This window comes from Hippocampus zosterae, chromosome 4, assembly GCF_025434085.1.
Source record: "Hippocampus zosterae strain Florida chromosome 4, ASM2543408v3, whole genome shotgun sequence".
NCBI lineage: Eukaryota > Metazoa > Chordata > Actinopteri > Syngnathiformes > Syngnathidae > Hippocampus > Hippocampus zosterae.
Window position 1 is genome coordinate 17,613,192 of NC_067454.1, and position 27,633 is coordinate 17,640,824.

Consider the following 27,633-nt stretch of genomic DNA (forward strand, 5'->3'; position numbering starts at 1 on the left):
TAGGATAATCAGTTCTACAGTAATAAGATCCGAATAATGCGAAGCGACTCACTCCCCAAGTGTCTTCTGCTGTTTTTGTCACGACCTCCATCACACTGCATCCAAATGACCTCCTTAGTGTGTTATGGATCCTTTTCTGTCTGTGCAAAAATACCGAATGCGTTCGACCGAGCTTTAACTGAAACCAACATTTCGGCTGCGAAATGATAGTCAAGAACAAACTGAATTGTTCTGCGGCTGCCCAAGTGTATTTCGAAGGCTTAATGGGATTTTATCTGAGTATTTTTTTCCCGCTGTTATAAAGACTGATGTGTTGCCTCGATGCTGTGCTGTAGATCCCGAGCCGCATTTATTGTCTTTTCAAGCGAGTCGCTAAATGAAGTAAATATCACTTGGCTCAGCTTGTGTGTGCGTATTCGTGTGTGTGTGTGTGTGTGTGTGTGCAGCTGATTAAAGAGGAGGCCCTGGGGGGTTTGCTTCATTGACAAAGCAATCACTTTTATGTGGAAAAAGCCCCATTCACTGTAGGTATTGTAAAAGCCTGCCGTTTAAGGAGCGCAAGATGAATTCATTGTTTAATGTAACGCAGCAGCTTTTCAATACGCACTTATCGATGTCTGTCTGAGGGGTTGCCTCTTCAGTGCATTACTTCATAATTAATACTGTTGTATTATTCCTCGAGGGCGATACGCCTCGACGCTCGCCTTTGTCGGAAGATGTTTTAAAAATGATATTGTTTTACTTTTCGCCAAAAGTCGGCGTTGAGCTCGACTACAATCCAGCTCTCCTCTATTCTTTTTCCAAGCGGGCGCAAAGAATATTCAGGGATTCCGAGCTCTTTAATTATTCAGCAAATCACTATTCCCTTTCTTACATATTAAAAAATGTACACTATGTGAAGCTTGAAAATGATAAAAGAGCATAATGTACTGTTTCAAAATCAAAGCACCTAATGCCTCGGCCTCCTTGGTTTTGGGTTTTGTCCAACCGGACCACAATGAGGATCCCTGCCGCGTGCAAGGGAAGCACCGACTGCGTTTCCTAACCCCCAAAACGATGACGGTGAGTAACAATTGTATTTATGCCGAGGAAAAAGGGCTGGCTGGCAATTAAACGCTTCTGTTTCTCTGTGGGGAAAACGTGCCGCGTTAACACCGGTGCAGTGAACAATTTGTACGCGAGAGCAAGGTCGCAAAATTCTCCACGTGGCCTCCGTAGCAGAGAATAAAAAGCTTTCAACCGAATGTCAAGTGCTCTATAAACACTCGCACGACTCGCTTCTGCTATACTATCTTATTTATTTATCACCTTCATTTCCATTTCTACAAAAACGTGTCTCCAGCTTAAAAGAAAGCGCGTGACAGGAGAGGGAGCATCATGTGTCTTGGATTTTTATGTGAGAGCATTTCTGAAGCCAGAAAGTATTTAGTCAGGCATTATGGTGGGAGGCCTTGATTGTGTTTAACAGAACATGACCCAATTAGCATAATTGGCCCCTCTTCCATTCCCTTTGAAGTCCAGAGCACAGAATAACAAATGTATACGAACCAGCGGCCAAACGTCAATACATGGATGTGCCACAAAGCTCGTGGGAGGCCTTGAATATATTTCTGCACAAGGAGGGGAAAAACATTTTTCTTGCAGAATAAGCAGAACGGAGGCGGCGCGGGGCCTTTCTTGCCACCAGGGCCAGTGTGCGCTGTGGGGCCTCTATCCTGCAGGAGAGACGCAGGCAGGCAGGGAAGGAGGAGGGAAGATGTGGCTGAACCCACTGTGGAGCTGAGGGAGGTGCATCCTCCCTCTCAGGTGCTTTCAAAGCGCACCGCGCTGCAGACCGCACTATGTCAATAGTTGCCAATTAAAGATAAAAGTGCAAGGGGCGGAGAACCGTGTGTGTGTGTGTGTGTGTGTGTGTGCGTGAAAGGATGCGGCTGATAACTGAAACCTGATCAATGCAGCGGTGCCTTGACTTAGAAAATGTGTTTGTTCCATGACAACTCTCAAAACTGGAACACTCCCACCATTGGTCGTCATGTCTTAGACCTCTGATATTATGTCCAGATGTATCTGTCTTTACATGTCGATGTTCATTTCACGCACACACACATTCAGTATCAACTTTGTTTGATGTTCCATTTTGTCCATTCGTGCTCGTGAGCCACACCGAGGACTAACTAAAGTTTTTGTCGATGGCATTTAATCTTCACATTTGAATGACCGACACTTGTGCGACCTTCACAGTCCCACGCAAAATATGTGAAATGTTATTCCATCTGGATGTAGGCAAAAATAAAAGCTAACAGAGGACAATCAGTGTTATGTGGCATATATCTACATGGTATTGTTTGAAAATCACCCCCTGCCCCCCAAAATAAAATCATCTTTCTTCGTGATAAAAATCTACAATTATGTCAGATTCAGTCCCACTTGTTTGGTTTTTTTTTTTTACATTATGTACATGGACAAACAAGAAAGGTAGCCAGCTAAAAATATTTCAGTTCTCTTTACAGCATACAGCTTAAAGTGCAATAGCGTATATAGAAAATATATATATTTTTTTCAAGAGTAGAGTGCTGCAGATTCCTTTTCGAAACAAAAAACAAAAATCCATTCGGAGGTTGTTGATGTTGCATGAGAAGGTGAAATGCATTCTACATTCATATCGTGAGGTGCCTAAATATATTGAGGATCACTTAAAAGCTTCTTCTCTTGGACAATCCTGCCGTTTGTTGCCATTGTCAGAGAGGAATCTCAGTGTCCAGAAATTGCTTGTGCTGAAAAAGACAAGACAATAGCAATGAAAGAGGGTTGCTGATTCAATATTAAACTGCAGAGAGGGACCTGTGTTTATTTGAAGACGGGTGGTCTATTCAAATATAGGCCTTCATTTCTGCAAATGCTTGAGCAAGGGACAACTTAGACTTACTGATCACCTCGCTCATTTGCCTGACACAGAACCAACCCCAAAACCAAGTGATTTCCACTGCAGTGTTACGAGTGTATCGACTTTATTTGTAAAATATACGTACCAAATCCTAATAAAACCTAATGAGACAAAATCGTTGTTTATGGCACGGTTAGCAATGCTAGCCTCTCCTCCATGCTCCTTGTAATACTTTTCATTTTGTACAGATCTGAAGCTCACAAATTAATCTATACTTGCACATCATACTTCATACCTTAAGCACTCATAAATTAAGGTACTGTGTGTCGTAAAAACTAGAGTCTGGACGATAGATTTTTCCTAGGCCGATTCCAATATTTGGCAGGATAAAATTTTGATAACTAATTAATTAAACAATTAATCAAGATTTCTCAACACTTGTAAGATATGGATTACGGGCAGACTGACTGCTTTATTATGAAATTACTTTATGTTTTAGTATTTGTTTACCTTTACAACAGAGAGAAAAATGTCATTGTGTCATGCTGTAATTTATATTATTTTAATTAATTTAAATTATTATTTATATTGAACTGCAATGAAACACTTTATTTACCCCCCCACCCGCCCCCCGCCCCCAATTTTGCTGCTGTAGACTGCAAATTTCCCCAGTGTGGGACAAATAAAGGTTATCTTATCTTATCTTATCTTAATACTTTAATATGAAAAAAACCCCATCAATAATAAGCCAGCTGATTTTTAAGATTATATAAGAACACGTCAACATAGGCCGTTTAAAATGGCCGGCCAATTCATCGGTTGGGTTGTAATAGAAACCGTTAAAAAAACAATCACTTAAGAAAAAACGTGGTATCGCGAATAATGAACCACAATTTAGCAATAATAGATAACAGTGTAGCGTTTGCGTCAATCAGGACAGTGATTGTGCTGTTTTCCTCACCAGTAAAGACATGGAGCTAATTGGAATGCAGTTTCTTTTGTCAACCATTCACAAATGTTCTGAGCCCGAGCGCAATCTGCACACTGTTATCACCGTGGGAAAAGCAGATGGAGACTATACTGGGAGCAGATACATATCGTTCAATTAGCGCACGCGCGCTTCATCAGACAGCGTACTTGATGCATGCAAGAAAACATGCAGATTGGCCTTACGTTTTTTCCCCCCTTGTGTTATACAAACGTGTAGTGAATTCCGTTGCTTAGAGGAGAGGAGGAGGAGGAAGGCGCCACGGATACGGGAGGAAGAGGAGGAGGGGGAGGAGGAAGAGGTGGAGGGGGAGGCGGAGCAGGTGGGAAGGGACTGTTAGCCTGTGATGGAACTAAATATGAGAGACATAGAAGGAAAAGAGACAAGGAGGGAATGATATCAGCTGCTATACAACTGTACACGAGCATTTACAGTAGTTGTGAAGAAGGTGTGTCATTGACTTTTCAAAATTATTTACATCAGTATGGCCGGCCCGGTGATCGACTGGTCCGCCTCATAGTGCAGAGGTGCAGGGTTTGAATCCGGCTCCGGCCTTCCTGTGTAGCGTTTGCATATTCTCCCCGTACCTGTGTGGGTTTTTTCTGGGTACTCCGGTTTCCTCCCACATTCCAAAAATATACATGGCAGGTTAATGGAACACTCCAAATTGTCCCTAGGTGTGAGTGTGAGCGCGGATGGTCGTGCCCTATGTGTGCCCTGCAATTGGTTGGCAACCGGTTCAAGGTGCCCCCCCCCCGCCACCCCTACTTCCCAAAGACAGCTGGGATTGGCTCCAGCACGCCCCACGAGCCTTGTGAGGAGAAGCGGATCAGAAAATGGACTACACACAGCAAGGACGGAGCCGGAATCAAACCCTGCACCTCTGCAATGTGAAGCAGAGGTGCTCACCAGTCGACCACCATGCCGCACATCAGAATTTATGATAATGTCATACGAGTAAAAATAAAATCACAGCTTTTCTTTCATTCTATTGTAAAATTCACACTCATTTGCAATTGTAACTAAAAATGTGTATTTTCTTTGCACTATAAAATGTTACAATATTTATATTTCAATGTTACATATAGTCCTGCTGGAGGAAGGCTGTCATGCAAAACAACAATATGGAAAAAGAAGGAAAGATTTGAACTTGAATTGAAGAGCATGACTAGTTTCTTTCCCCTTTTTCTTTGACAACATGCCAGCAGTTATATTCTCTGACATTTCTCCACACTGGAAATAATGTTATAATTGTTGACTTTGCCTCAGCGTGCTGATGAAGCCTCCACACAGCTCGACAGCTTGAGTGCTGCTGCGTGTGACAGGTGTGTGTGTGTGTGTGTGTGTGTGTGTGTGTGTTTGTGTGTGTGTGTGTGTGCGTGTGTGCGTGTATACGTGTACGCATGCGAACGTGTGTGTGCGTAGCGTCAACTCTTGCTGCCTGGCTGCTGTAGAGCACGAGAAAGATGAAATATGGAGTGCGGTGTCTTTCATGCGGCTTCAGAGAGGTGCCGTGCCTTCAAAGAAGTGTTAATGCCATGCAGCGTTTGACTGGGTCATTGATCAGCACACAAAATGGCCTCATCCAGCAAGTCCTCCCCCGTTTCAAACATTCCACACGGACTGCAATTAGGCGCCATGTGAGCTCCTGACACGGAATAATGTGAAGTTATTAAGGAATGAAAAGCCCTGCTTGACTCGACACCCTACGCCGTTTTCTTCTCCGCCCTCATCATCTTCAAACCATCAAGCCAATTTTATTTTTTTTTAAAAGGCTAAATTCGCTATTCTTATACTGAAAGAGCAATTGTAGGTCAAATATCGCATTCCAGTAAAATAAAAGATCTAGAGTTCATTACTGTGCTTAAGTAGAATTTTCACATCTGCACTCCTCTTTGCTATTTATATTGCTGGCAACTTTCAGCAAGAACTAAAAGTCACTTTCGGATTTAAGTATCTGACATTTTCTCTACTTGGGTATCAAAAGTAATTTTCTGGGCTAAAATACTAAAGTAGTGGAAGTAAAAGTATTTTCTTAAAAACAAAAAGGAGACATTTAGAATTTTGATTTTTTTTCGATATTTGAATGTTGTCATAGTTAAAGATCTGCACCGTGGCTGATTTAGCTTGTGAAGTTAGCTCGCACACGTTAGCCTGACCATCATCACTTTAATCATAAGCCGAAACAAGCTCATGAGAACTTTACGAACATTGACATTTTGACTTCACTGGATTAATATAACTTAATTTAACCAACTTTCTTCAGGTTGCACAGGGAGTAGTTAATTGAACTACAACAACAGCAATACTGCTGTTGCTTTACCTTGCTTTAAGAGGCACCTCATCAGTGTACGAGAAGCGTTCCTGTAAATATGCCAATGGGTGTGTGAGGTTACCTTCGTGATCACCTGCAGCACACAGTTCATCATTGTCGTTAGTATGTGAGAGAGGCAGCCCATTCCGTGCCTCGATTAGGGCAGGCAGGACTATTTTCCCATTTCCTTTTTTACTTTGTATTGCATTGTTCAAGCAATTTGTAAACCAAATATCCCTATCACTCCCCTTATTATTTGACTTGTAAACAAGTGTCACTTTCTGGCACTTGATCTACCTGTGACTCGTTTGCACTTGAGGGAGGCCTCTGAGGCCAGCATGTAGGACATGGTGATGATCCTTTCCTGCTCCTGGAGAACCGAGTCCAGCCCCAGCGGGCTCACCTCAGACTTGTCTGTTGCACATACTGCTGGAGCCAGCTTTTGAACGCTGAAACAGACACACAGGAAATTAAAAGGATGCTGTAAAACTGGTGAACTGTCTAGTCAAAAAAGAAAAAAAAACTAATTTGCAAAAGTCTATGATTCAGTTTATGGTTTTAATAGTGCTAAAATGATGTATAATAATAATGTTTAATTATTTGTGTATTGTTATGAATGTACCACCACAAAATACCCCCCCCCAAAAAAATACCAAACCAAATGGCACTTACACTTGAGAAATAGTGCCAACCCTAAAAAAATGTCAATGTCAACATACAATATGTCCTTCATTTTTCACTTTCAAAATGCACATTTTCACAGTCTTTATTTTTGTTTCATTGATTTCAAATTGCGAACCTGGATTTTGCCAAGATGCTCTTGATACGTTCCACTTTGCGATGACGGTCCTCCATCTCCTGAGGACTCAGAGGCTCTTCTGGCTCTAAATCCACATATCGCTCGGGAATCAAAACTTTCTGAGGCTTTGAAAGCTGTGCAAAGAAATCAGGGGAAGCTTTTCAAATAACAATCAATGAAGGTCAGGAAATAGAAATAATAAAAGCTTTCACAGAGGACGACAGAAATATGAGAATATTTACCGTTGAGAGGTTCACATTTCTGACAATTTTAAGTTAAACTCTCTCACAGAATAATCAATTCTCAAAATAGTTGTCGATTCATTTGATTGTCAATGTCTAGTCATCAATTAATTGTTGCACCTGATTTCTAGAGTTTGTAGCAAAAAGCATTTGCCGTGGAAAGAGACAAGCCGAGGAAATTGGTGATGAAGCTCCTTCGATGGCACAGGATGATGCCAAAGCAGTACTTTTATTCTATTTATTAGACAGGGCTTTGTCATTTTTAAAAAGTGTTTAGTCAACCGTGAAGATGTGGGCTAACACTGCATTTGGGTATCTGCACAAAAGCACTTCCTGTACCTCTTTGATTAAATCTGCATCATAATCTGATGTTTCCAGGCCGTCCTGGTTCTGAGGAGTCCCGGTTGCAGAGCTGAAGCTCAGCCAATCGTCGGAGTGTGAACGGGGTCTCTCTTTGTGCTCTGGGGGTCTCTCCTCCCCCTGGACGCTCCTCACGACCTGAGCCTCCTCGCCCTGCACGGCCCTTTCCAGCAACTGCAGGTCAAACTCCTGCTCCCTCCTCCACTGTATGACATACACAAACACACAACGCCAGGACGAGTTGTGTCACCGGTGACCGGCAGAAAGTCAAGACTTGATGGAAAAATACCAAGACAATTATTTCATATACTGTACTTTAGATCCAGTTTACGTACTAACACACTTTTGTCCACACTGCACCCGTAAAGTTGCTATGTTAATAATAACCCATATTGGGTGATTAAAAATATATATATAACCCAATATTGCTTATTTAAAAATAGTCGCAACCCAGTACAGGTTTTCAAGAAGGGTCATTTTCAACCCAGCAGTTTCAAGGGTATAGTAAGAAAATGCAGTATTTCAGTAAAATGGCTCATGCACTTAATGGAGTTTTTTTTTTCAATGGTAGTGCCACTTTCAGCCTACTAGTACACTTTACTAGTAAACAACTGTGCTACATTATGAACAACACAAATACCTGACTAGTAGGCATGTGTCACATACCAGTAAACTCCTGGAAACCAACTAGTAGCATCAAAATGTCCACTAGTAGTTTTTGCCTCACTTTTAAAATGGCCCACTAGTATGCTAAAATTGTTATGCAATAGTGGAAAACACATTGCTTGAAAGACAGTCGCTATACAAATGTGCCCTAGTCGTAGTTGTCCTATAAGTAGACAAAGCTGTCCCGCTACTGAGGACAAAGAACATAAACTGACAAAGAACGTAAACTGAATCATCAACAAAATACTCAGTAGCTTTGCTTAGAAATATTTGTCTGACAAATCTCCTGATTTTGTCAGACTAATGATGAGAAAACCTTTCTAGTACACGGGCCTTAATATGGGTAGCAAAGATGCAGTAATGTCATACTGCAGTCGGAAAAAAAAAACATCACAAGCACGATATTCATTCTTTGAGTGCGCTGGAATTTGAGACAGTCTAAAATGTGTCTATCCATCCATCCATCCATCATCTACCGCTTATCCGGGGCCGGGTCGCGGGGGCAACAGCTTTAGCAGGGAAGCCCAGACTTCCCTCTCCCTAGCTACTTCTTCCAGCTCTCCCCAGGGGATCCCGAGTCATTCCAAGGCAAGCTGGGTGACATAGTCTCTCCAGCGTGTCCTGGGTCTTCCTCTGGGTCTCCTCCCGGTGGGACATGACCGGAACACCTCACCGGGGAGGCGCTCAGGAGGCATCCGAATCAGATGCCCAAGCCACCTAATCTGGCTCCTCTCGATGTGGAGGAGAAGCGGCTCGACTCTGAGCCCCTCCCGGATGACCGAGCTTCTCACCTTATCTCTAAGGGAGAGCCCGGACACCCTGCGGAGAAAACTCAATTCGGCCGCTTGTAACCGGGATCTCGTTCTTTCGGTCACGACCCATAGCTCGTGACCATAGATGAGGGTTGGGACGTAGATCGACCGGTAAATTGAGAGCTTAGCCCTTTGGCTCAGCTCCTTCTTCACCACGACAGACCGATACAACGTCCGCATCACAGCAGACGCTGCACCGATCCGTCTGTCGATCTCTCGCTCCCTTCTGCCCCCACTCGTGAACAAGACCCCAAGATACTTGAACTCCTCCACTTGGGGCAAGATCTCTTCCCCGACCCAGAGGTGGGGCTACTCCACCCTTCATCGACTGAGGACCATGGTTTCAGATTTGGAGGTGCTGATCTTCATCCCAACCGCTTCACACTCGGCTGCAAAACGCTCCAGTGAGAGTTGGAGAGCCCTGTTTGAAGGAGCCAACAGCACCACATCATCTGCAAAAAGCAGGGATGCAATACTGAGGCCCCCAAAACGGATCCCCTCAACGCTTCGGCTGCGCCTAGAAATTCTGTCCATAAAGGTTATGAACAGAATCGGCAACAAAGGGCAGCCTTGGCGGAGTCCTACCCCCACTGGAAACGATTCCGACTTACTGCCGGCAATGCGAACCAAACTCTGACATCGGTGGTATAGTGACCGAACAGCCCGTATCAGGGGGTTCAGTACCCCATACCCTCGAAGCACCCCCCACAGAACTCCCCGAGGGACACGGTCAAACGCCTTCTCCAAGTCCACAAAACAGATGTAGACTGGTTGGGCGAATTCCCACATACCCTCGAGGACCCTGCTGCGGGTGTAGAGCTGGTCCACTGTTCCACGGCCGGGACAAAAACCACACTGCTCCTCCTCAATCTGAGGCTCGACTTCCTGACGGACCCTCCTCTCTAGCACCCCTGAATAGACCTTACCAGGGGAGGTTGAGGAGTGTGATCCCTCTGTGGTTGGAACACACCCTCCGGTCCCCCTTTTTAAAAAGAAGGACTACCACGCGAAGTTGCAGAGGCGTGTCAACCAGGACAGCCCCACAACATCCAGAGCCTTGAGGAACTCCGGGCAGATCTCATCCAACCCTGGTGCCTTTCTAACCGAGGAGCTTTTTAACCACATTGGTGACGTCAGCCACAGAGATAGGAGAGCCCACCTCAGAGTCCCCAGGCTCTGCTTCCTCCAAGGAAGACGTGTTGGTGGAGTTGAGGAGGTCTTCGAAGTACTCTGCCCACCGGTTCACAACGTCCCGAGTCGAAGTCAGCAGCGCCCCATCCCCACTGTACACAGAGTTAATGGTGCACTGCCTCCCCCTCCTGAGACGTCGGATGGTGGACCAGAATTTCCTCGAAGCCGTCCGGCAGTCGGGTTCCATGTCCTCACCAAACTCTTCCCACGCTCGGGTTTTTGCCTCGGCGACCACTGAAACTGCGTTCCGCTTGGCCAGTCGATACCCGTAAGCTGCCTCTGGGGTCCCACAGGCCATAAAGGCTCGATAGGACTCCTTCTTCATCTTGACGGCATCCCTTACTGCTGGTGTCCACCAGCGAGTATGGGGGTTGCCGCCACGACAGGCACCAACCGCCTTACGGCCACAACTCAGATTGGCCTCCTCAACAATAGAGGCACGGAACATGGTCCACTCGGGCTCATTGTCCCCCGCCTCCCCCGGAACATGGGAAAAGCTCTGTCGGAGGTGGGAGTTGAAACTCCTTCTGACAGGGGATTCCGCCAGACGCTCCCAACAAACCCTCACAATACGTTTGGGTCTGCCAGGACGGACCGGCATCTTCCCCCACCATTGGAGCCTACTCACCACCAGGTGGTGATCAGTTGACAGCTCTCGTCTACCGGTGTGAACCCCAATGTACAGGCACTGAGTCGGGGGGCAATGAGTATGCTCACACCTGCTCTGCGCCTCTCACCGTGAGCAACTCCAGAGTGGAAGAGAGTACAACCCCTCTCGAGAGAACTGATACCAGAACCCAGGCTGTGTGTGGAGGCAAGTCAGACCATATTCAGTCGGAAATTCTCTGCCTCACACACCAGCTCGGGCTTCTTCCCTGCCAGAGAGGTGACATTCCATGTCCCAAGAGCTAGCTTCTGCAGCCGAGGATCGGACCGCCAGGTTCCCCGCCTTTGGCTGCCGCCCAGCTCACATTGCACCCGACCCCTTTGGCCCCTCTCATGGGTGGTGAGCCCATGGGAAGAGGGACCCACGTTGCCTCTTCGGGCTGTGCTCGGCCGGGCCCCATGGGTGTAGGCCCGGCCACCAGGCGCTTGCCAACGAGCCCCACCTCCAGGCCTGGCTCCAGAGGGGGGCCCCGGTGACTCGCGTCCGGGCAAGGGAAACCTTGGTCCATACATTTTGCTCATCATAAGAGGTCTTTGAGCCCTGCTTTGTCTGGCCCCTCACCTAGAACCTGTTTGCCATAAAGCCCCAGACAAATTAGCTCCTAGGATCATTGGGACACACAAACCCCTCCACCACGGTAAGGTGACGACTCACGGAGGGGTAAAATGTGTCTAATGTTGCTTAATACCAGAAAACTGTCACCAAAATTCACATCCACAACTCATTCACCACAATACCTTGGATTTTATAGGCATTTGGCCTCCCAGAAACATTTGCTTTAGAGAAAAAAATTTTTGGTTAATGTAAGAAAACTATGACCAATCGTCACACCAAAGTTCACGTGCACATCCAAACCCATGTCCACATCAGTCTCTGAAAAGCTCAAAATACACACCCCAATATCTCAGATTTTATGGGCTTTAAGTGTTTTCGCCATTAAGATGGAGTGAGCACCTATGGAGAGGAAGATGTTGATGATTATAAAATGTTGATGACGATTGGTTGTAATATTTTTGTATTTCCCAGTGATGTTTCTTGTTGTTGTTGTTTTTTTAACATTAAGCGTTTTAGAACAGTTTCTAGTTAGGACAAAATGTGTAGTAGTACATTGACCGTAAACTGAACGTCTAGGGATAAATGCCCGAACAGCTTTATGGAAATCGGCTTCACCATATCGTTCATCTTCTTGATACTCCAGTACTATTAGCGCATTAATGTCAACGTGCACACTTTTGCCTTCTTAATATTATGTGTAGCACTCGTATGCCAAAGCTGCCCAGTGCATTCCACATTGTACTAATGGTTTTCCTTGGAGGACTATCATGACTGTGAACTCCTATAAATGTATCATCGCTTTATACTCTCACATATACACAACAAATTGATGGGTAACTATTTTTGAAATGCCAGTAAATTATTTTTTTGGTATTCATTTTAAAGGCGGAATAGTCACCATAAAACCTTGCAATCTGTCATATCTCAGTGTCGTTAATAGCAAAGACAATTTGCAAGAAACATGAAGTCAACACACATGATTTGACTTCACGAGCCACATAAAATTATTTCACGGGCTGGATCTGGCCCCTGGGCCTTGAGTTTGACACCTGTGCAATAACAGTCGTCATACAGTAGTGGAAGGCTGAAAAAGATAAAAAAAGAGGGGGGGGGGAAGACAGTCATTCTTCCTTTGTGCCATATTCATTCTTCGAGTGCACTCGATCGTCTTATTAGAGAGGATAAAGTGCTTACTCCATGAACCTTAACATGGTATCCTCAAGGACATCAAATGCTTTCCACAGTGAACTCCAATTTAGTTTTCTTGCCTGGAAATATGTCACTTGTGCCTTGACACCACTGGAAAAAGTGAAGGTTGTACTGTGCGTGCGTGGCTAAGGACGTGCGGGTGGGAAAATGGGGAACAAACATTCTTCTTTTGTGCTATATTCATTCTTCGAGTGCACTCGATCGTCTTATTAGAGGATAAAGTGGTTACTCCAGGAACCTTAACATGGTATCCTCAAGGACATCAAATGCTTTCCACAGTGAACTACAAGTTAGTTTTCTTGCCTGGAAATATGTCACTTGTGCCTTGACACCACTGGAAAAAGTGAAGGTTGTACTGTGCGTGCGTGCGTGGTTAAGGACGTGCGGGTGGGAAAATGGGGAAACAAGCTGTAGCATGCATGCTAACATGCATCGTAAACACAACATGCTACTAATGTGCTACACACAAGGCCAGTGCTTAAAAAAAACTTAACAAAAAGAAAGAAAAACGAAAACATGACATTGTGAGTTCATACATGTTTATTCATATGAAAGCACCCAACAATCTGAAAGAAAACAATGAGAAAATGCGGCCAATGTTTTATTTCCATTGTTATTTTGTAGACAAAATCATTCACTTTGTGTTAAGTACACCTGAACAGGCGAGTAAGATCCGCATTATCTTTTAAAGCAGGGGTGGGCACTTATTTTTGGCATAGGGCCACATGAGATCCAGAAAATATTATGGAGGGCCGGATCAAAAGGGTAAACCAAATTCGACATTATATTAATTGAATTTCTTTATTTAAAAAGCAGTATTTTGCATTTTTTGGCTTTTCAGACTTTAAGAGTACATTATTCCGTCGTGTCGAACGGGATTTGCTTGACTTGGCGCTACTACGGGCTTCCGTATCGTCTCCCCCTTCCTCCCAATGCTCTGCAACTTCAAGTAACTGTGCCACCTGGCATTGAAATGCCTGTCATTACAAGTCCAAATGAAATGAATGCAGTCATTGACATCAAACCTTAATTGTGTACCAACCTTCGGCGAGCCGGATTAAAAAGACTAATGTGCCGGATTTGGCCCGCGGGCCGTAGTTTGCCCACCCCTGTTTTAAAGGCATGCATTTTGGATGAAGCCCATGTTGTCGTCGCCAGTCAGAGTGCGTATTGCCAGCTTTGATAGTTCTGTAAAGCGCTTAACTATTCATCTATCAAAGACGAGATCAACAATGGCGGGCTTTATCGGACTAAAAATCGAGTAAAATTGTTATGATGGTGTTACGTGAAAAGACGACGGAGATCTGCATAGCTCCGAGTATATTTCTCTCTCTCCCTCTCTCACGCACACACACACACACACCACGAAAATGAGATGATGAAAGCATCATAATTTCTAAATATTTTCTACTGGCAGCAACAACAAAAAAAGAAAAGGTGGTGGTCTCATTATTGATGAAAACATGCAGTTGACAGAATGCAGTTTTATAAACAAGGCGTTCCTGTGAGGATAATCCGTTCAGAGAATGGATGGATGGATTGGTTTGCAAGCTTCTGTTTCCAAGGAGATATTTTTTTCCCAGTGACCCACCCCTGATAATCCTTCCGTCCATTAAATAATACCACCATGAGTACCACAAAATGATGTGGGAATTAAGCATTTGTCTATTGTCGAAAAAAGGTGGAATAATAATAAAATTATAATACTGAATTCCCATTTTCTTCAGACAAAAAATATATTCCCACGAGCCTTGTGAGCATAAAGTGGATCAGAAAATGATCAATTTACAAAAACTAATTTCAGATTGATTTAATTCGCATAAAAAGTTGAAATGTTATATTTAAGATTTTTATGGATCAACATTCCCAAATTCACTGATTTTCATTGTGGAAGACATACTCAACTAATTGCTGTTTTTGTACACCATCTGGTGGAATCTTGGTGTCAAGGAAACAATTTGGAGTGATTTGAAGAGCTTCACTCAGACAAAAGTAGTTCTTTGCTACCACGTTGTGCAAGGTGTTGATTATTCTTATTTAACATAATTAATTGCAAATTATTTTGCGGACTCCAGCTCATGGAGCCTAATTTGACAGCTACTAAGGTGTAAATTACAGAAGTTACTTGGAAACTATCAAAGTTTAAATAAATCGATGAGACTCAATGTGTGCCAATGCTAAACAGCTAAATACTTGTGATTTGGCCATGTGATTTGGCCACAACTGCACGAAAGTTCGGAGGAAAGCCTCTTAAGTTACACATAAAACTTTGGAGTTTCAACTGTCATCAGGCATCATGTCGCGCAAGATTGCAACATAATGCACCTCACACATCAAAGCATAACTCTTTGGCATCGTCAAGACAGTTGCATTTTTTCACTATTCACGACAAGGCTCAGCCCCTCACACAATTTCTATTTCAAATCACGGAAATCCATTTTGCAGCAGTTCATCTGCTTCGACCTTCGAGGTTCCCCAGTGGTCTTGAGAGAAGAGCATACAGTCTAAATTGCTGTGCTGCCATCTGGGGGATTTTAATTGCTCAGTGTTGTTACATCTCTATTATTTGCTATAAGCAAAATCGTTTTAAAATGCTCTTAAATTTGGAGTTTTGGAACATACAGGGTTGCTTAGTTGAGGACAGAAAATCTATACTTAAAGCGACTACATGACCAAATTTGTACTTAAGTCAGAACACAGCTCAACATACCATGACATCCTAGTAAAGTGCTAATTACAGTTCCAATGCAGGATGTGGATGAATGGGCCTTTCTGGGCCATGAATATAAAACAATTAAATGGAAAACCTCAAAGTATGTTAACCGAGGGTGCCTTTCTGTGCCACGTGATAACATTCTCATGCCCCATGCAAACCAGTCCATCTATGTCATGTTTCAGGGACAGGGGGGACCCCAGTATTAGGTTCAGCCAAAGAGGTCTCACTACTTGAAACAAGAAGAAACGATGTGGCTTCCTGTTCAAGTCTGGGTGACCTGAAGAAGTGACTGATGAAAGAGGAAATGTCTTTCAGAAGGCAACATTAGTGACTATCAGCAGCAAAATGGACGGATGATTTCGATGGGAAAGGAGATGACGATTACCGGTACATGCAACAACACAGAAGCATTGTACATTGAAGGCCTGCATACTCACGATTCGCCCATTAAATAGAAACGGTTTTAGTCGGACACTACAACCTATAAACATGTGGTGGTGCTCAACTCACTCAAAAGTGAATACAGTGCTACCTTGAGACACAATTCTTCAAATAAAGAGAATTCAAGCTGTTTATTGCCACTATGAGTTGGAGTTGACTTTCAAAGTAAATTTAAAACAAGAATTACGTGTTGTGTCTTGAAAACAACCACATCGTTTTTTTTTGCTTAGGCAAGTCTGATAGCTTAATGCAAAGAATGCAGAATTATTCTCTGTCCTTCTAGGGCCTATTTATTAAATAATAATAATAATAATAATAGATTTTATTTTCACTGCTTATAAAGTGCAAAATGTTTCACCAAACTATGGGTTTGACGCAGAACAAGTGATATTGAGTTACAGTGTAAACTAGCCACTTGATTTGGATATTGTCTGATCATGCTGCATGCAGTATGATTAGACAATATCCACAGGGTGCTAGTTGTCTTAAGAAGTATGACCCCATTTTTTTAATAGGCAGCAATGGATAAATGGAATTTACATTTATTTTAGACGGGAAATATAATTTGAGAGGTGAGTGTTCTGCGAGTTACAGCATGTGGTCACAGTACAAATTAAACTTCTATCTCAAGGCACCACGGTATCATCACTATAGAGTCAAGCCGCACAAATGCTAAGTTCAGCATTCGTGTGTGAGTGTGTGTGCGTGTGTGCGTGTGTGTGTGTGTGTGTGTGTGTGTTTAGTTTGTGTATTGCTTTGGTGGCATGAGTGTGACCTGTGTCTATTTCAGAGTGCGTCAATTACTTATCCTGGATTTTTTTTGGTTCACTGTAGTTTTTTTTTCTTAAACACTTGGTAGTAACTGTCAAATCATTCTGTATTTTAACACTACACCGTAGCTCAATGTTATTCTATGGCAGCTGATTATGTGCAAACAGACATTTGTTAGAAAAAGGGATAGAAGACAAGGACAGGATGAGTTAGAAAGATGGCAGGCGTGTTTTGAGAGGGATACGCAAATGTAACGTATGAATGATTCCAGTTAATGTCAAATCACTGGCATTCGCAATTTCAAGACGTCTAGAGAAATCAAACATACTTTAACTTTACCTAGAATGAAATGTCATCTCAACTTTGGAGCTGAAAGTCAGTGAGTGAGCAGAAATGAATGTACATGTGTAATTTTGCAAACAACATGCATTGCAAAAGTACTTTAGCATGCATCGCAAATGTTTTGACATGTGAGGGGAATGTTCACTGGGCCACTCTCTGTTTGCCCGCCGCCATGCATGAGAATGTGAGGAGTAGTGATGTTCTAGATTACAAACATACAGATCCAAAGTCAGCCGAGAGAGGGCGCGAGGATGATGAGGAGGAGCGTGACGATGTGGAGGTGTGGCGGTCCCCGTGGCTCAAGGTGCGCTTGCGCTGTCGCACCAGAGCCTTCTGGTGCCTCTTCATCCTCTCCAGCTGCTCGTCGGCGCTCATCCTCCCGCGCTGAGGCGCCGCCTCCGCCGAGTAGAGACGCTCCAAGGCACTTTTTGATCGCTCCTGAGATGAAGACAGGGGAAAGACGAAGCAAAACGTGCACAGGGGAGGGAAGAGAAAGGAAGTGATCATTAACACTCCATCGGTATGACTGAGATGGTCCGTAATTAGGGAGCCCCACCTTCACACCGGGAGCTGATGTCGCTCTCCGTAAGGTCACGTAAGATGAGATGCTTGAGGAGTGATTCAGTCTGAGGGTGGAGCCAGCTATTCCTGAGAGGAAATAAAAAACTCTCAAACATTATAGCTTGGGTCTCAGTAGGCGTGTTGTATGACGTCAACATGATCGTACCTCTGCTAGGTAAAGTCTGATAACCTGCGTTGTGTCCTGATGAGGTCATGCCGGTGACGCTAGAGCCATCTCCCACACCCAGAAGCTCAGGATCGCTCAGGAAAGGCCTGAGCTCCACCTGACACAACCGCAAAGTCGTTCGGTATATGAAGCAGGCACGTCAAAGGCAGCTCTTGTACTGGCCTTCATGTCATTATGGAAGTCTGTTTGTAGTACAGTGAACCCCCCCCCCCCCCCCCCCCCCCCCCCCCGTATATTGTTTGACCCCTCCAGAGGACTCTATCACTGAAAACTTATTAGAAACACTGGACTTAGCTGAACACAATTTTTAAAGTATTAAGTACTTAGAGGCAGTTTTCACTCGCTCATGATCAGGAGATGGAAGATGCGATATCACTTTGAGGAAATGAAAAGAAGTCTCGCTCGTACAGTTGTCCAAGAGGCAAAGTGCGCCGTTTAATTTAATACTCCCATTTGAAGTATTTGAAGACTATAACCCTGACACAAAACAAAAGAGAATTAAGAATTGTATCTTCAAACACCAAAATACAAAGTTAAACCTAGCATCTACTTTTGGCCAACGAAACTTGCCGAGCTTAATGCTACGATATGAATGTGAAATGTGGGTCAATGTAAATTAACGTAGATGTTATGATAATTCTAAATCTTTAAACAGCTATTTTGACTTAAATGAACCATAAAACAATACAGTACTCACATTTACATATTCAGACTTGCCTGGATACTGAAAACCCCCCAGTAAATATGATTACTTAAAAAATTGCAATGTTGCGAGGGTGCCAACGATGAGCCGATATCGCAGGATACACACGCAGAATACTACCGTACATGACGTAAGCCTACTGTACCTTAAGGTCTCCATTTTGGCCTATCTCTCGATCTCGCTTTCGTTCATCAGACTGTCGTTTGAGTCCGCGTACTGAAGTGTGCCTGATGACTGTCGTCTCCCTGGGCAAAGGGGGCACGGCGGGGGGCTGCTCATCAGGACTGTAGACTTGAGGTAGAGGCGGTCTGGGAGGCACGTCTTCTTCGTCCTGCACACACACATCTGATTACTTCAAACTGTATGATCTTCTATGCAATGAAATTCTGCCCATTCTCAATTAGACACGTCACCTGTCCGTATTTTACTCTTTGCAACCTATCGTCAGCTATTCGTGTTTTTGCGCTCTTTCTGTAATGTCCTACGATGTCACAATGCACTTGGTAATAGGAATATAGTCACTGATGTCAAGGGAGTGTAAAAGATTATAAAACATTGTATGTCAAGAAGGAGGAGTTAAGTTTAGCCTGGGTTGTTAATGGAAGTTAGAGAGACTTTAGGCGAGTCCACGCACTTCGGGGGTAATTTTTCAAAATGAAATAATTGGGAAGCCATTTATCTTTAAGGTTAAAATAATCCATCCATCCATTTTCTGATCCTCCTTATCCTCACAAGGGTCGTGGGGCGTGCTGGCGCCTATCCCAGCTGTCTTCGGGTAGTAGGCAGTAGTGAACCGGTTGCCACACAAGGGACAAAGAGATGAACAACCATCCGCGCTCACACTCACAGCAAGGGACAATTTTGAATGTTCAATTAGCCTGCCATGTTTTTGGACTGTAGGAGGAAACCGGAGTACCCAGAGAAAACCCACGCAGGCCCGGGAAGAACATGCAAACGCCACACAGGAAGGCCGGAGCCGGAATCGAACCCGGTTCCTCTGCACTGTGAGGTCGACGCGCTAACCACTTGATCACCGGGCCGCCGTTAAATATCAGTTTGAAATTGTTTTCAACTGTTTTGGATTAAGAGATTGTGTTATGCTTCCAGTTTAAACTCATGATGGACCGATCATTGGCCAATATTTGCCATTTTAGCAATTATTGGCATAATTTGACGGCCAATAAATTCAAAACTGGGTTATTTTGTCTCTGATGCTTGCAGCACACGTCTCTAGATGCGGTGACTTCTGTCCAGCATTGACGCTCCCTTAACATCATCTGATTAGTTGTTCGTGCAGGTGGGTAACGGCCAATCAACAATGAAAGCTGCATGTTCTTTGACTCTCAAAAGGCATGTACACAGGGAGTGCAAGAAAGTTTGACGGTCCAATGTACAGACGAAGGTAAGGCATTTTCCGTCTTCTTCAAGTGCTGAACCTGCTGACTTACTTCTCAAAAACGATTTTTATTTTTGTTACTTATGTTTATAAATCGAGGACAGCCCTTTTGATTTTCTAATTAGCCCCGTTCTTAACCAACAACAAAAGCCAAAAGTGGCACGAGTGTTGAAATGAGAATAGTAAGACACCGTCGTTCTACTTGTGAGGACATTATACTCGTAGTTCATGGACCTGAACGCTGGATATGAAGGATAAGGAATTAATCCTCAAACGGGTTTCCATACATCTGCACGTCACTTACCCACGTATGCCCAGTAGTGTTGGTTGTGGACTGAAGCGGCTGTTGGCGGTGGCTGGAGGATAGCGTGAGGGTTGGTGCATTGTGGTTAATAGGACTGAGGTGGGGGCTGTGCTGCGGCTGAGACAATCTCATCTCCATAGAAGGCGGGCTTCCAGACATCGAAGGCACTGACGACGTCGGCACGGAAGGCACAAATTTCCTCTCTGGGAAGGGTTGGATGTGAAATGAGTCCACAAATGAGTGTGTCTTTTCCACCGGGTGCATTCAATGCATTTACACTGATGACAACACGACAGGCTTTTTGGGAACACAGCATTTCACTATATTTACAAAAAGTTGGGAATACTGTTTTGAGCTTTTACTAATTTCACATGAAACATACATTTGTACCTAACATTTTTGTGAATCGTGTACACATACATAGGGTGCGGGTTTCAGTGCTTTTCTCACCCGGGTTGGTCACAGAGGAAATAGTGACTTTGTAGTTGTCTTTACTGCTGCTGAGGCCTGCGATAACATCCTCAATTCTCCAAAGCTCTTTCCTCATCTGGACTTTCTCTTGCTGCTCATAGACAAACAAATGCACATTTACATCCGCCTAGCTGGCAAATAGGTGGCGTAACCAGATAAAAAAAGCATCTCAGTTGCAATGCCATGAATGATTTATGTTGTCAAAACTCTTTGTCAAAGAGACATGAGCAATGCCGTAAATGAAACGATGAGCCGAGGAAGCAGTTTAAATAGGTGAAAATGAATCTGCACTTTTTTTTTTAACTTTGTGGCTAAACAGTTTGTTGTGCACCAAGGCAGGTCTACTCAAATGCATCAAACCTTCCAATGTTCACTTTTCAAAAAAAATGTTTAAAAATAAACAAACAAACATCCAGATTTCCACACTTGAGACAACATAATCCTGCATGGCAGAGTAAAGGTTCATGGATTTCTTTTTAAGCTTTTCTGCACTTTAAATTGGTTAATAATGACACACCAATAATATTGTGAAAAATTATGAAATTGACCATATGACATTCAGAATTAACTATCCCTCATGCGTCTATAAAAGAGACACTGCATACCTGAGAGAGGTCAGTGCGAGTCATGTGTCCTTGCAGAGCTGCTCTGAGCCAGTCTACATCTTTCTCCAGCCGGATGTACTCTTTCCATGCATTCTCCATCTCCTGCACAACAAAAGAGGGGTCCAACTTCGTACACCTCAAAGTCTAAACTTCTTCTTTTTTTTTTTAATACCGGAGCACTTTCTGCCATTGACCTTGAGTAAAAAGGCCTGAAACTGACAACTTTGAAAGCGTAAAGGAAGTAGCAATGATAGCGTACATTTTGGTGCTCATCCAGATCAAGCCTAGACAAAGGTCCAGTCATTTATGTTTAATCATTTTCTTCCATTCCTTCGGACTTGCGACAAATGTGTGACTTACTGTGGACACTTTGGATATTTCCGCCCTGATGTGCACCACATCCTCCTGCAGTAGTTTCTGCTGGTAGGCAATTTTCTCTATGTGGGCTGGCTGATCTCTGTACTGCTCCATCTGCTGGTGGGACACATCCAACACTGACTCCAGCTTGTCCTGGATAGAAACAGGAACACACACACACATTCAATTAAGGATTCACTTTTGCTTTTTTGGGGGGTGAAGTTGCGAAGGGATAATTGAGCTGCCATTTTTGGGTGTCCTTCAGAAAGGGGCACCATATCTTGTGATGCATCTGAAATGGTAGCACTAAACAAACTGTTGTCTGATGAAATTGGTTGGAATTAATGCTAATAAATGAGTATATACACATTTCAATGGAAAGATATTATGGAAAAAGTGACTTTTTAATTGCTTGTGTAGAAGTACTGTAGTTGAGAGTCGTCTGGTGATCCTGCCCAGCCATCAAGTGTGAAATTACACAACAAAGGGTTTTTTGGGGGGGAAGGGGGGGGGGGGGGGTTCCCAGGTTAATTTTACTTGCTGTATATAATACATTAAATCAGTGAATATTATATACACTGATTGTGAAAATTCATGAGTAATTGACAGCCACCAAAAAGAATTGCCTAGAGATGACACAGGATGGTGTTAAAGCACTTTTGTCAAAAGGAAGTGCAATGTACTTCAGCATAGTTCATTGATGCCAAGATGCTACACGATGATGGCAAAGTATGACCTTTGTATAAATGAAGCTCTTCAACTCACTTTTAAAAGGAAGGTGAAGTGAAAGATGTTCTATGTGTCTGCACTAAGCCAGACATGGTATTCTGATTAATATTGTGTTTGTGCATTATGAATGAAGCGGCAAAGTCCAGCCATCTTTATCCGTCACAGCGGGCGGCCATTGTGCCACTTAACTGTTCACTAAAAATGACATCACAGTGCCTAAGGGCTCACTCAGCTTTCGAAAATCACATGACCAAACCCATAAGACAGGTGAGCCGTGATGGTCTGAGCCCTGAGCGACCGTGATAACATTTTCAGTTGATGGCAAGTGGCAAAAGGGCCGCCACCTGAGATTAATAAAAATGGGTTGATTTTGCTGCATAATTCATAATCCACAAACACAATATTAATCGGAATACAGTGTTTGAACTAGTGGGGGGTGCATGGAACATGTTAATTTGGACTTCACTTCCCATTTAACAGAGTGCCTCGGCACCAAGCTGCTATAAGATGGTTCCAATGCACCACTTTCATCAAAACCTAGTTCCTCAAAAGCAGCATTCCGCAAAATGGCAGTACAGCACTACTTTTATCTCAATGAAACTCCTCAACTCACTCCAAAATGGATCCCCAATAGCAGTTTGGCGCAAAATGGCAGTCAAGCACTACCTTTATCTAAATGAAACTCCTCAATTCACCTCAACCTAGCTCCACGGCACTGGAGCTAGGTTGCCTTCTTTGTCTTCTTTGTCTTGAATTGTCAGTGAAAAGTGTTAAGCAAAAAAACAATCTCTGTTATTTAAAAAAAACATGTATTTTTCTGTCAAATTATTACTGTATACGTTTTATGTTCAATAAACAAACAAACAAACAAACAAATGTAGCTTATTGTGTCAAAAATATACTTCGTTCATGAGAGAATATAAAATTCAGAACACAACCTTATCTTCCTTCAATGTGCGTATCTTGGCCTCTAGCTCCTGTAGAATCTTGTCTTGCTCACACAGTCGGCTTAATTTCACCTGGAGACAGAAAAAGAAAGAACATCAAGAACACCAATAATAGTAAAAGAAACAAAGGAAAAACACTCAAAGTGATGTCATTTTCACATCTAACAGTGTTAATGTAAAACAGTGACAAGTAAAAGAGAGCTAAGTTGGTCGACTCGTTTGCGCTCACTGTCTGTCGGCAAGATAAAATGAATTAATCTTCTCTGTGTGAATATGTCAAGAAGTATCTCTTCTCAATCTCAAGAAAGACGCTCGCCCCACACCGCAGCAGAAAAAGACATCTCCAAATGCAGCAACGGTCATGATAAGCAATTGTAATCAAAAATCCATATAATTTCCAATTCACTTTAGGTCCAAAGTGTGTTTATTGGGAGTGACAGATGTGTTTTCCCGGAAATGGGTTACGTGTTTATGAAAACAACATAAGCCTGCCAAGTTCACAGTGTCTCTCTCACACTGTGTATTTTTCTCACATCTACTTATCATTCCGTTCAATTAATTATTAAGCTGTTTTTATTTTGCTGAGGCCGTATATTGTTGTTTTTAATTGCATGAAATATTCAGCATTCAGACAAATTTCTTATAAATTGTTAAAGTGGAACAATGCTAATGATGAAAAGCCATGACATCCATCCCATTTACCTCCATTCGGCGTGAAACAAAGAGCGCGCGCAGCGGCGGCAGGCAAATCAAACTGAAAAATTTAGCAGCTCGACATCCAAAAGTCCCATTACATGTATTTTTCCCTTTAAATTGCAGCAAGGAAAATAAAAGCCGTGGTCGATACGCTCAGGCCCTCACTGTGCTGTCTGCTTGAGAGTCCCCACTGTGTTGCAGTGTACTTAACGCTCCCCTGCCTCCATTCCCCCTGTTTAAAATAACTTAATAAACACACACAAAGCACACTAAAAGTCACACTTTTGTCAGTGACTAAGAAGAAGTGGGTGGAGGAAAAGCACATAAACAGCACGGTCCACTTACATCAGCATCACTTTCAGCTATTTTCACCGGCCTCTGTGCTTCTGTTCTGAGACTTTCCCGTCCAGTAACCTGAAATGGCCGCAAACAAAATAGAATATTTAACACCATTATGACCGCACAGTTCGATCTTCTCCTGCTTTCACGCGCCCAGTTAACGCATAAATATTTCAGAGAATCTTAACAAACAACAAGCAGGGTGCCTACAAGACAAGTCAGATAGATTTAAAGGAGATCAAATAATGAATCATAGAGGCAGAAAGCACATGAGATGGAAAAAAAAAAAAACAGAAGTTAGTGCAGAAATTAGAGGCGTAAACATGGAGGGAACTAGGCCCCATTGAACTACTACTCAACAGGATTGTGCTGTCTGGCATGTGTAGTATATACAATGGTGGTCTTGCATCAATTGCATTCCCATCATCATTCTTGTTCGTGATAAAAACTGCATTGTCAATTTATTCGCTTCTTAAGACAATTCGTCTTTTGGATGCAGGAGAAGATGTCTGTAATAGTTGGATTGCTGCCGTCTTCCCTCCAATTAGCAGCTTAACTGACAACAAAATTATGCACAAGTGCCTAGAACACGCATTGAACTACCATTACGTAATTAGCTATGACTAGTTTCACGCGCCGCTAGACATGCTGGGATTCCAATTGTCAAACTGTCTGACACGATAGCACAGGGACTGAAGCCGCCATTCTATTATGCTTTCCATGTTTATTGTTGATGTCGTTATTTTCTCTGTAGTAGCAGTGATAGTTATATCTGTGTGTGCTTCACTTACACGTGTGTATGGTTGTCATTCTATTCATACTGTGAGTAAGGTCTTTTGAGTGACCGCCGTGTTCAATATCACAGTGCACTTGCACATACACCGAATCAACATAATCGGTTTCAAAATATGTTTCGTCCAATACATTGTTCGATTATGTCAATCCAAAAATCCACATTCACCAAGAAAGTGCAAAATCCCCATAAAAATGCCCATTTTCACTAGCCGTGCCTTTGCGCAAGAGAAAACCATACCAGGCGTGTGTGTGTGTGTGGCCTCACGTGTTGCACATGCCAGAAACCACCACTGACTGTATAGTGCACATTTTTTGAGAATTTGGCAGGATTTCATGAATATATATTTTTTAATCATGAACTTTTTTTTCTAAGAGAAAATCACAGGAATCTCAGGAATAGATGTCGAAATAACAAAATGAATCAGATCAAGAATGTCCTCTTAAATTCTCAAGCAATCACATTGAAAGTTAACTCTGTTCACCACCAAAATATGCATCGACAGATTGGTCCACCATCCCATCACCAATTCCTTCAAAAGTAAAACAGAAGGCGACTGTACATACAACAACAAACATTGCTTCAGAGCATGCCCAAAAGTCAAAGTAGCCTTTTGCCTTGATCATCTCCTCCCCATCATGACAAGTTGCGACAGGGCATGATTGGCTCAAAGAACCCGGTTGCATAACCCTAATTTCCACTGAATTTGATTCCAAAATGGTTTGTTTCTGAAACAACACTTTCCTTACATTGCAACAGCATTCAAAAGTTAGAGTGGCGTTTTCAAAGCCGCTCGGAACTGAAACAATCAGCGGCTCATGACTTTGGATCTGTATTGAAACAGGAAATGAAGAACATGACAAAAACGCCCGTCTGGTGTTACATGAACTGCCGTCAGTTCCGGATGCACTGTGGTGGATTTCAAGTACAGTGTGTAGAAAGTGCTCAGAGATGCCGGCGGGTTTTCACAAAATCAGACGTCTGGATGCAGCATGCCTCAGTAAGCCAAAAAAAAATAAAATAAAATAAATAAATAAAAAAGGACTTTTCATGAAATAGAACAGAATCAAGTTGTAATGCTATAAAATAAAATCATGCTATAAAAATAAAGCTGTAGATTTCTATGAATACAGTCATTTTCAAGAAATGACATGTTGGGAACACTGTCGTAACAGTTTTCACATCAATAAAGATGAAATGCTGTGAGAATACAATTGTAATATGATGACAATTAATTTGTAGTTTTAAGAAGAATGTTGTAAAATCCTACCTCGCGGTTTTCACCTTTCGCAGGAAATTTTTAGTCTCCATTATCCGCAAAAACCGAGGGATTATTGTAGTCATATTTTGAAGAAGAGTGTTGCAAATAGTAGGACAATGAAGTCGTAATATTACAAATATGTAATAATTTTACCAAAAAAGTGATGACCGTTCTGTCATAATTCAAATTTAAACAACTACTAAAAACTGAAGTCTAGCAAACTGAGACCAGCGGATGTCTTCAGTTCAGAGGCCTGATATCACATTTTTGGTTAAAAACACTTGGTTCGATAACATTGGTTAACATATTTTAAAAATCACGGATGCAAATAAACATTTCTCTATTATTATTTTTTATCTGATCCCATACTGGCCCTCTTTTTAAAAAATTGTCACGATAACAATAGAAGAAGTAGTAGTGGTAATAATAATAATAATTATTATTATTTATTTATTTTAGCATGGGTCTAAACATGCAGCATTGCATTATAGAAAATAAGGAAGCCAGTGAAGTCACTTTGCTCTACTTTTGCCATCACACACAAACACACATTGAATTAAGAAACGGACAAAAATTAAGACACATTAAGGCATGCTTTGTAATTCTACGCGAATTCTAAGAGAGATGGAGTGGGATGGTAGAACACAAAAGGGAGACAAATAGGACGAAAAAAGGAGAGGGTGACATTAGATTTCATTGGGGGGCCCACCTTCAGATCGAGATACTCCAGGTCCTTCTTCAGTTGTATGTAAGTATCGTCAGCCTTTAAATGAACAGTGAAGAGATACATCACTTGAAATGAAGCTGCTAAGCTTTATCAGCTTGAATTGAGTTGCTCTCAATGGACCTTTTCATAATAATAATAATAATAATACATTGCATTTAATGTTTGGGTGCTTTTGGCTGGATTGACTGCTGCTGACCTGAAGTGAAAGTTTGTTGTGTTTTGGATCAGGGTACCAAATATACACCAAAAGATTTTGGTTTGTGTCCATTTCTTGACAAAAAAATCTGTTGGTGAGGAAGCTAAATCATGTGGTTGTTGTAAATAAGTGTGCAGGAAAGATTACAAGATTGCCTTGTAATGTAGTAGACACCTCAAAGGCACATGCTAGGAACCAAACCTCCATCATCACATTTATAGAAGACATTTTCCACAATTTGTATTTGAAATCTTTGGATGGATTGTCATTAAGTAATTTGGCTAAATAGAAATGGCAAGTTTTCTAGTAGACGTACGTGTGCTATCCATTTTAGAATCAAAGGTTGAGCCTGTGCCATAAATCCGAGCAACAGAAAAGCCAGTCCCTAAATGACCATGTTAACT

The 27,633-nt window shown here is 42.6% G+C and overlaps 1 protein-coding gene across 2 annotated transcripts in view; it reads right to left on the minus strand.

Annotated features, from left to right (window-relative positions):
• Positions 1-2,180: 2,180 nt before the first annotated feature.
• Positions 2,181-27,633, minus strand: part of plekha7b (pleckstrin homology domain containing, family A member 7b) — an 89,044-nt gene continuing 63,591 nt past the window's right edge. Inside the window, exons 14-31 of one of the 2 annotated variants that reach the window (XM_052063587.1) lie at positions 27,016-27,069; positions 25,795-25,875; positions 24,259-24,327; positions 23,209-23,289; positions 21,545-21,694; positions 21,185-21,286; positions 20,559-20,670; positions 20,109-20,311; positions 18,554-18,739; positions 18,403-18,429; positions 17,685-17,802; positions 17,514-17,605; positions 17,177-17,395; positions 7,567-7,791; positions 6,986-7,119; positions 6,484-6,635; positions 4,058-4,224; positions 2,181-2,774 (exon numbers count right to left, since the gene is read on the minus strand). In XM_052063587.1, coding sequence (XP_051919547.1) covers positions 4,076-4,224; positions 6,484-6,635; positions 6,986-7,119; positions 7,567-7,791; positions 17,177-17,395; positions 17,514-17,605; positions 17,685-17,802; positions 18,403-18,429; positions 18,554-18,739; positions 20,109-20,311; positions 20,559-20,670; positions 21,185-21,286; positions 21,545-21,694; positions 23,209-23,289; positions 24,259-24,327; positions 25,795-25,875; positions 27,016-27,069 — 2,154 coding nt within the window. In that variant the 3' untranslated portion in view covers positions 2,181-2,774; positions 4,058-4,075. The remainder of the gene's footprint in view (positions 2,775-4,057; positions 4,225-6,483; positions 6,636-6,985; positions 7,120-7,566; positions 7,792-17,176; positions 17,396-17,513; positions 17,606-17,684; positions 17,803-18,402; positions 18,430-18,553; positions 18,740-20,108; positions 20,312-20,558; positions 20,671-21,184; positions 21,287-21,544; positions 21,695-23,208; positions 23,290-24,258; positions 24,328-25,794; positions 25,876-27,015; positions 27,070-27,633) is intronic. The other variant, XM_052063588.1, reaches the window with a different exon arrangement.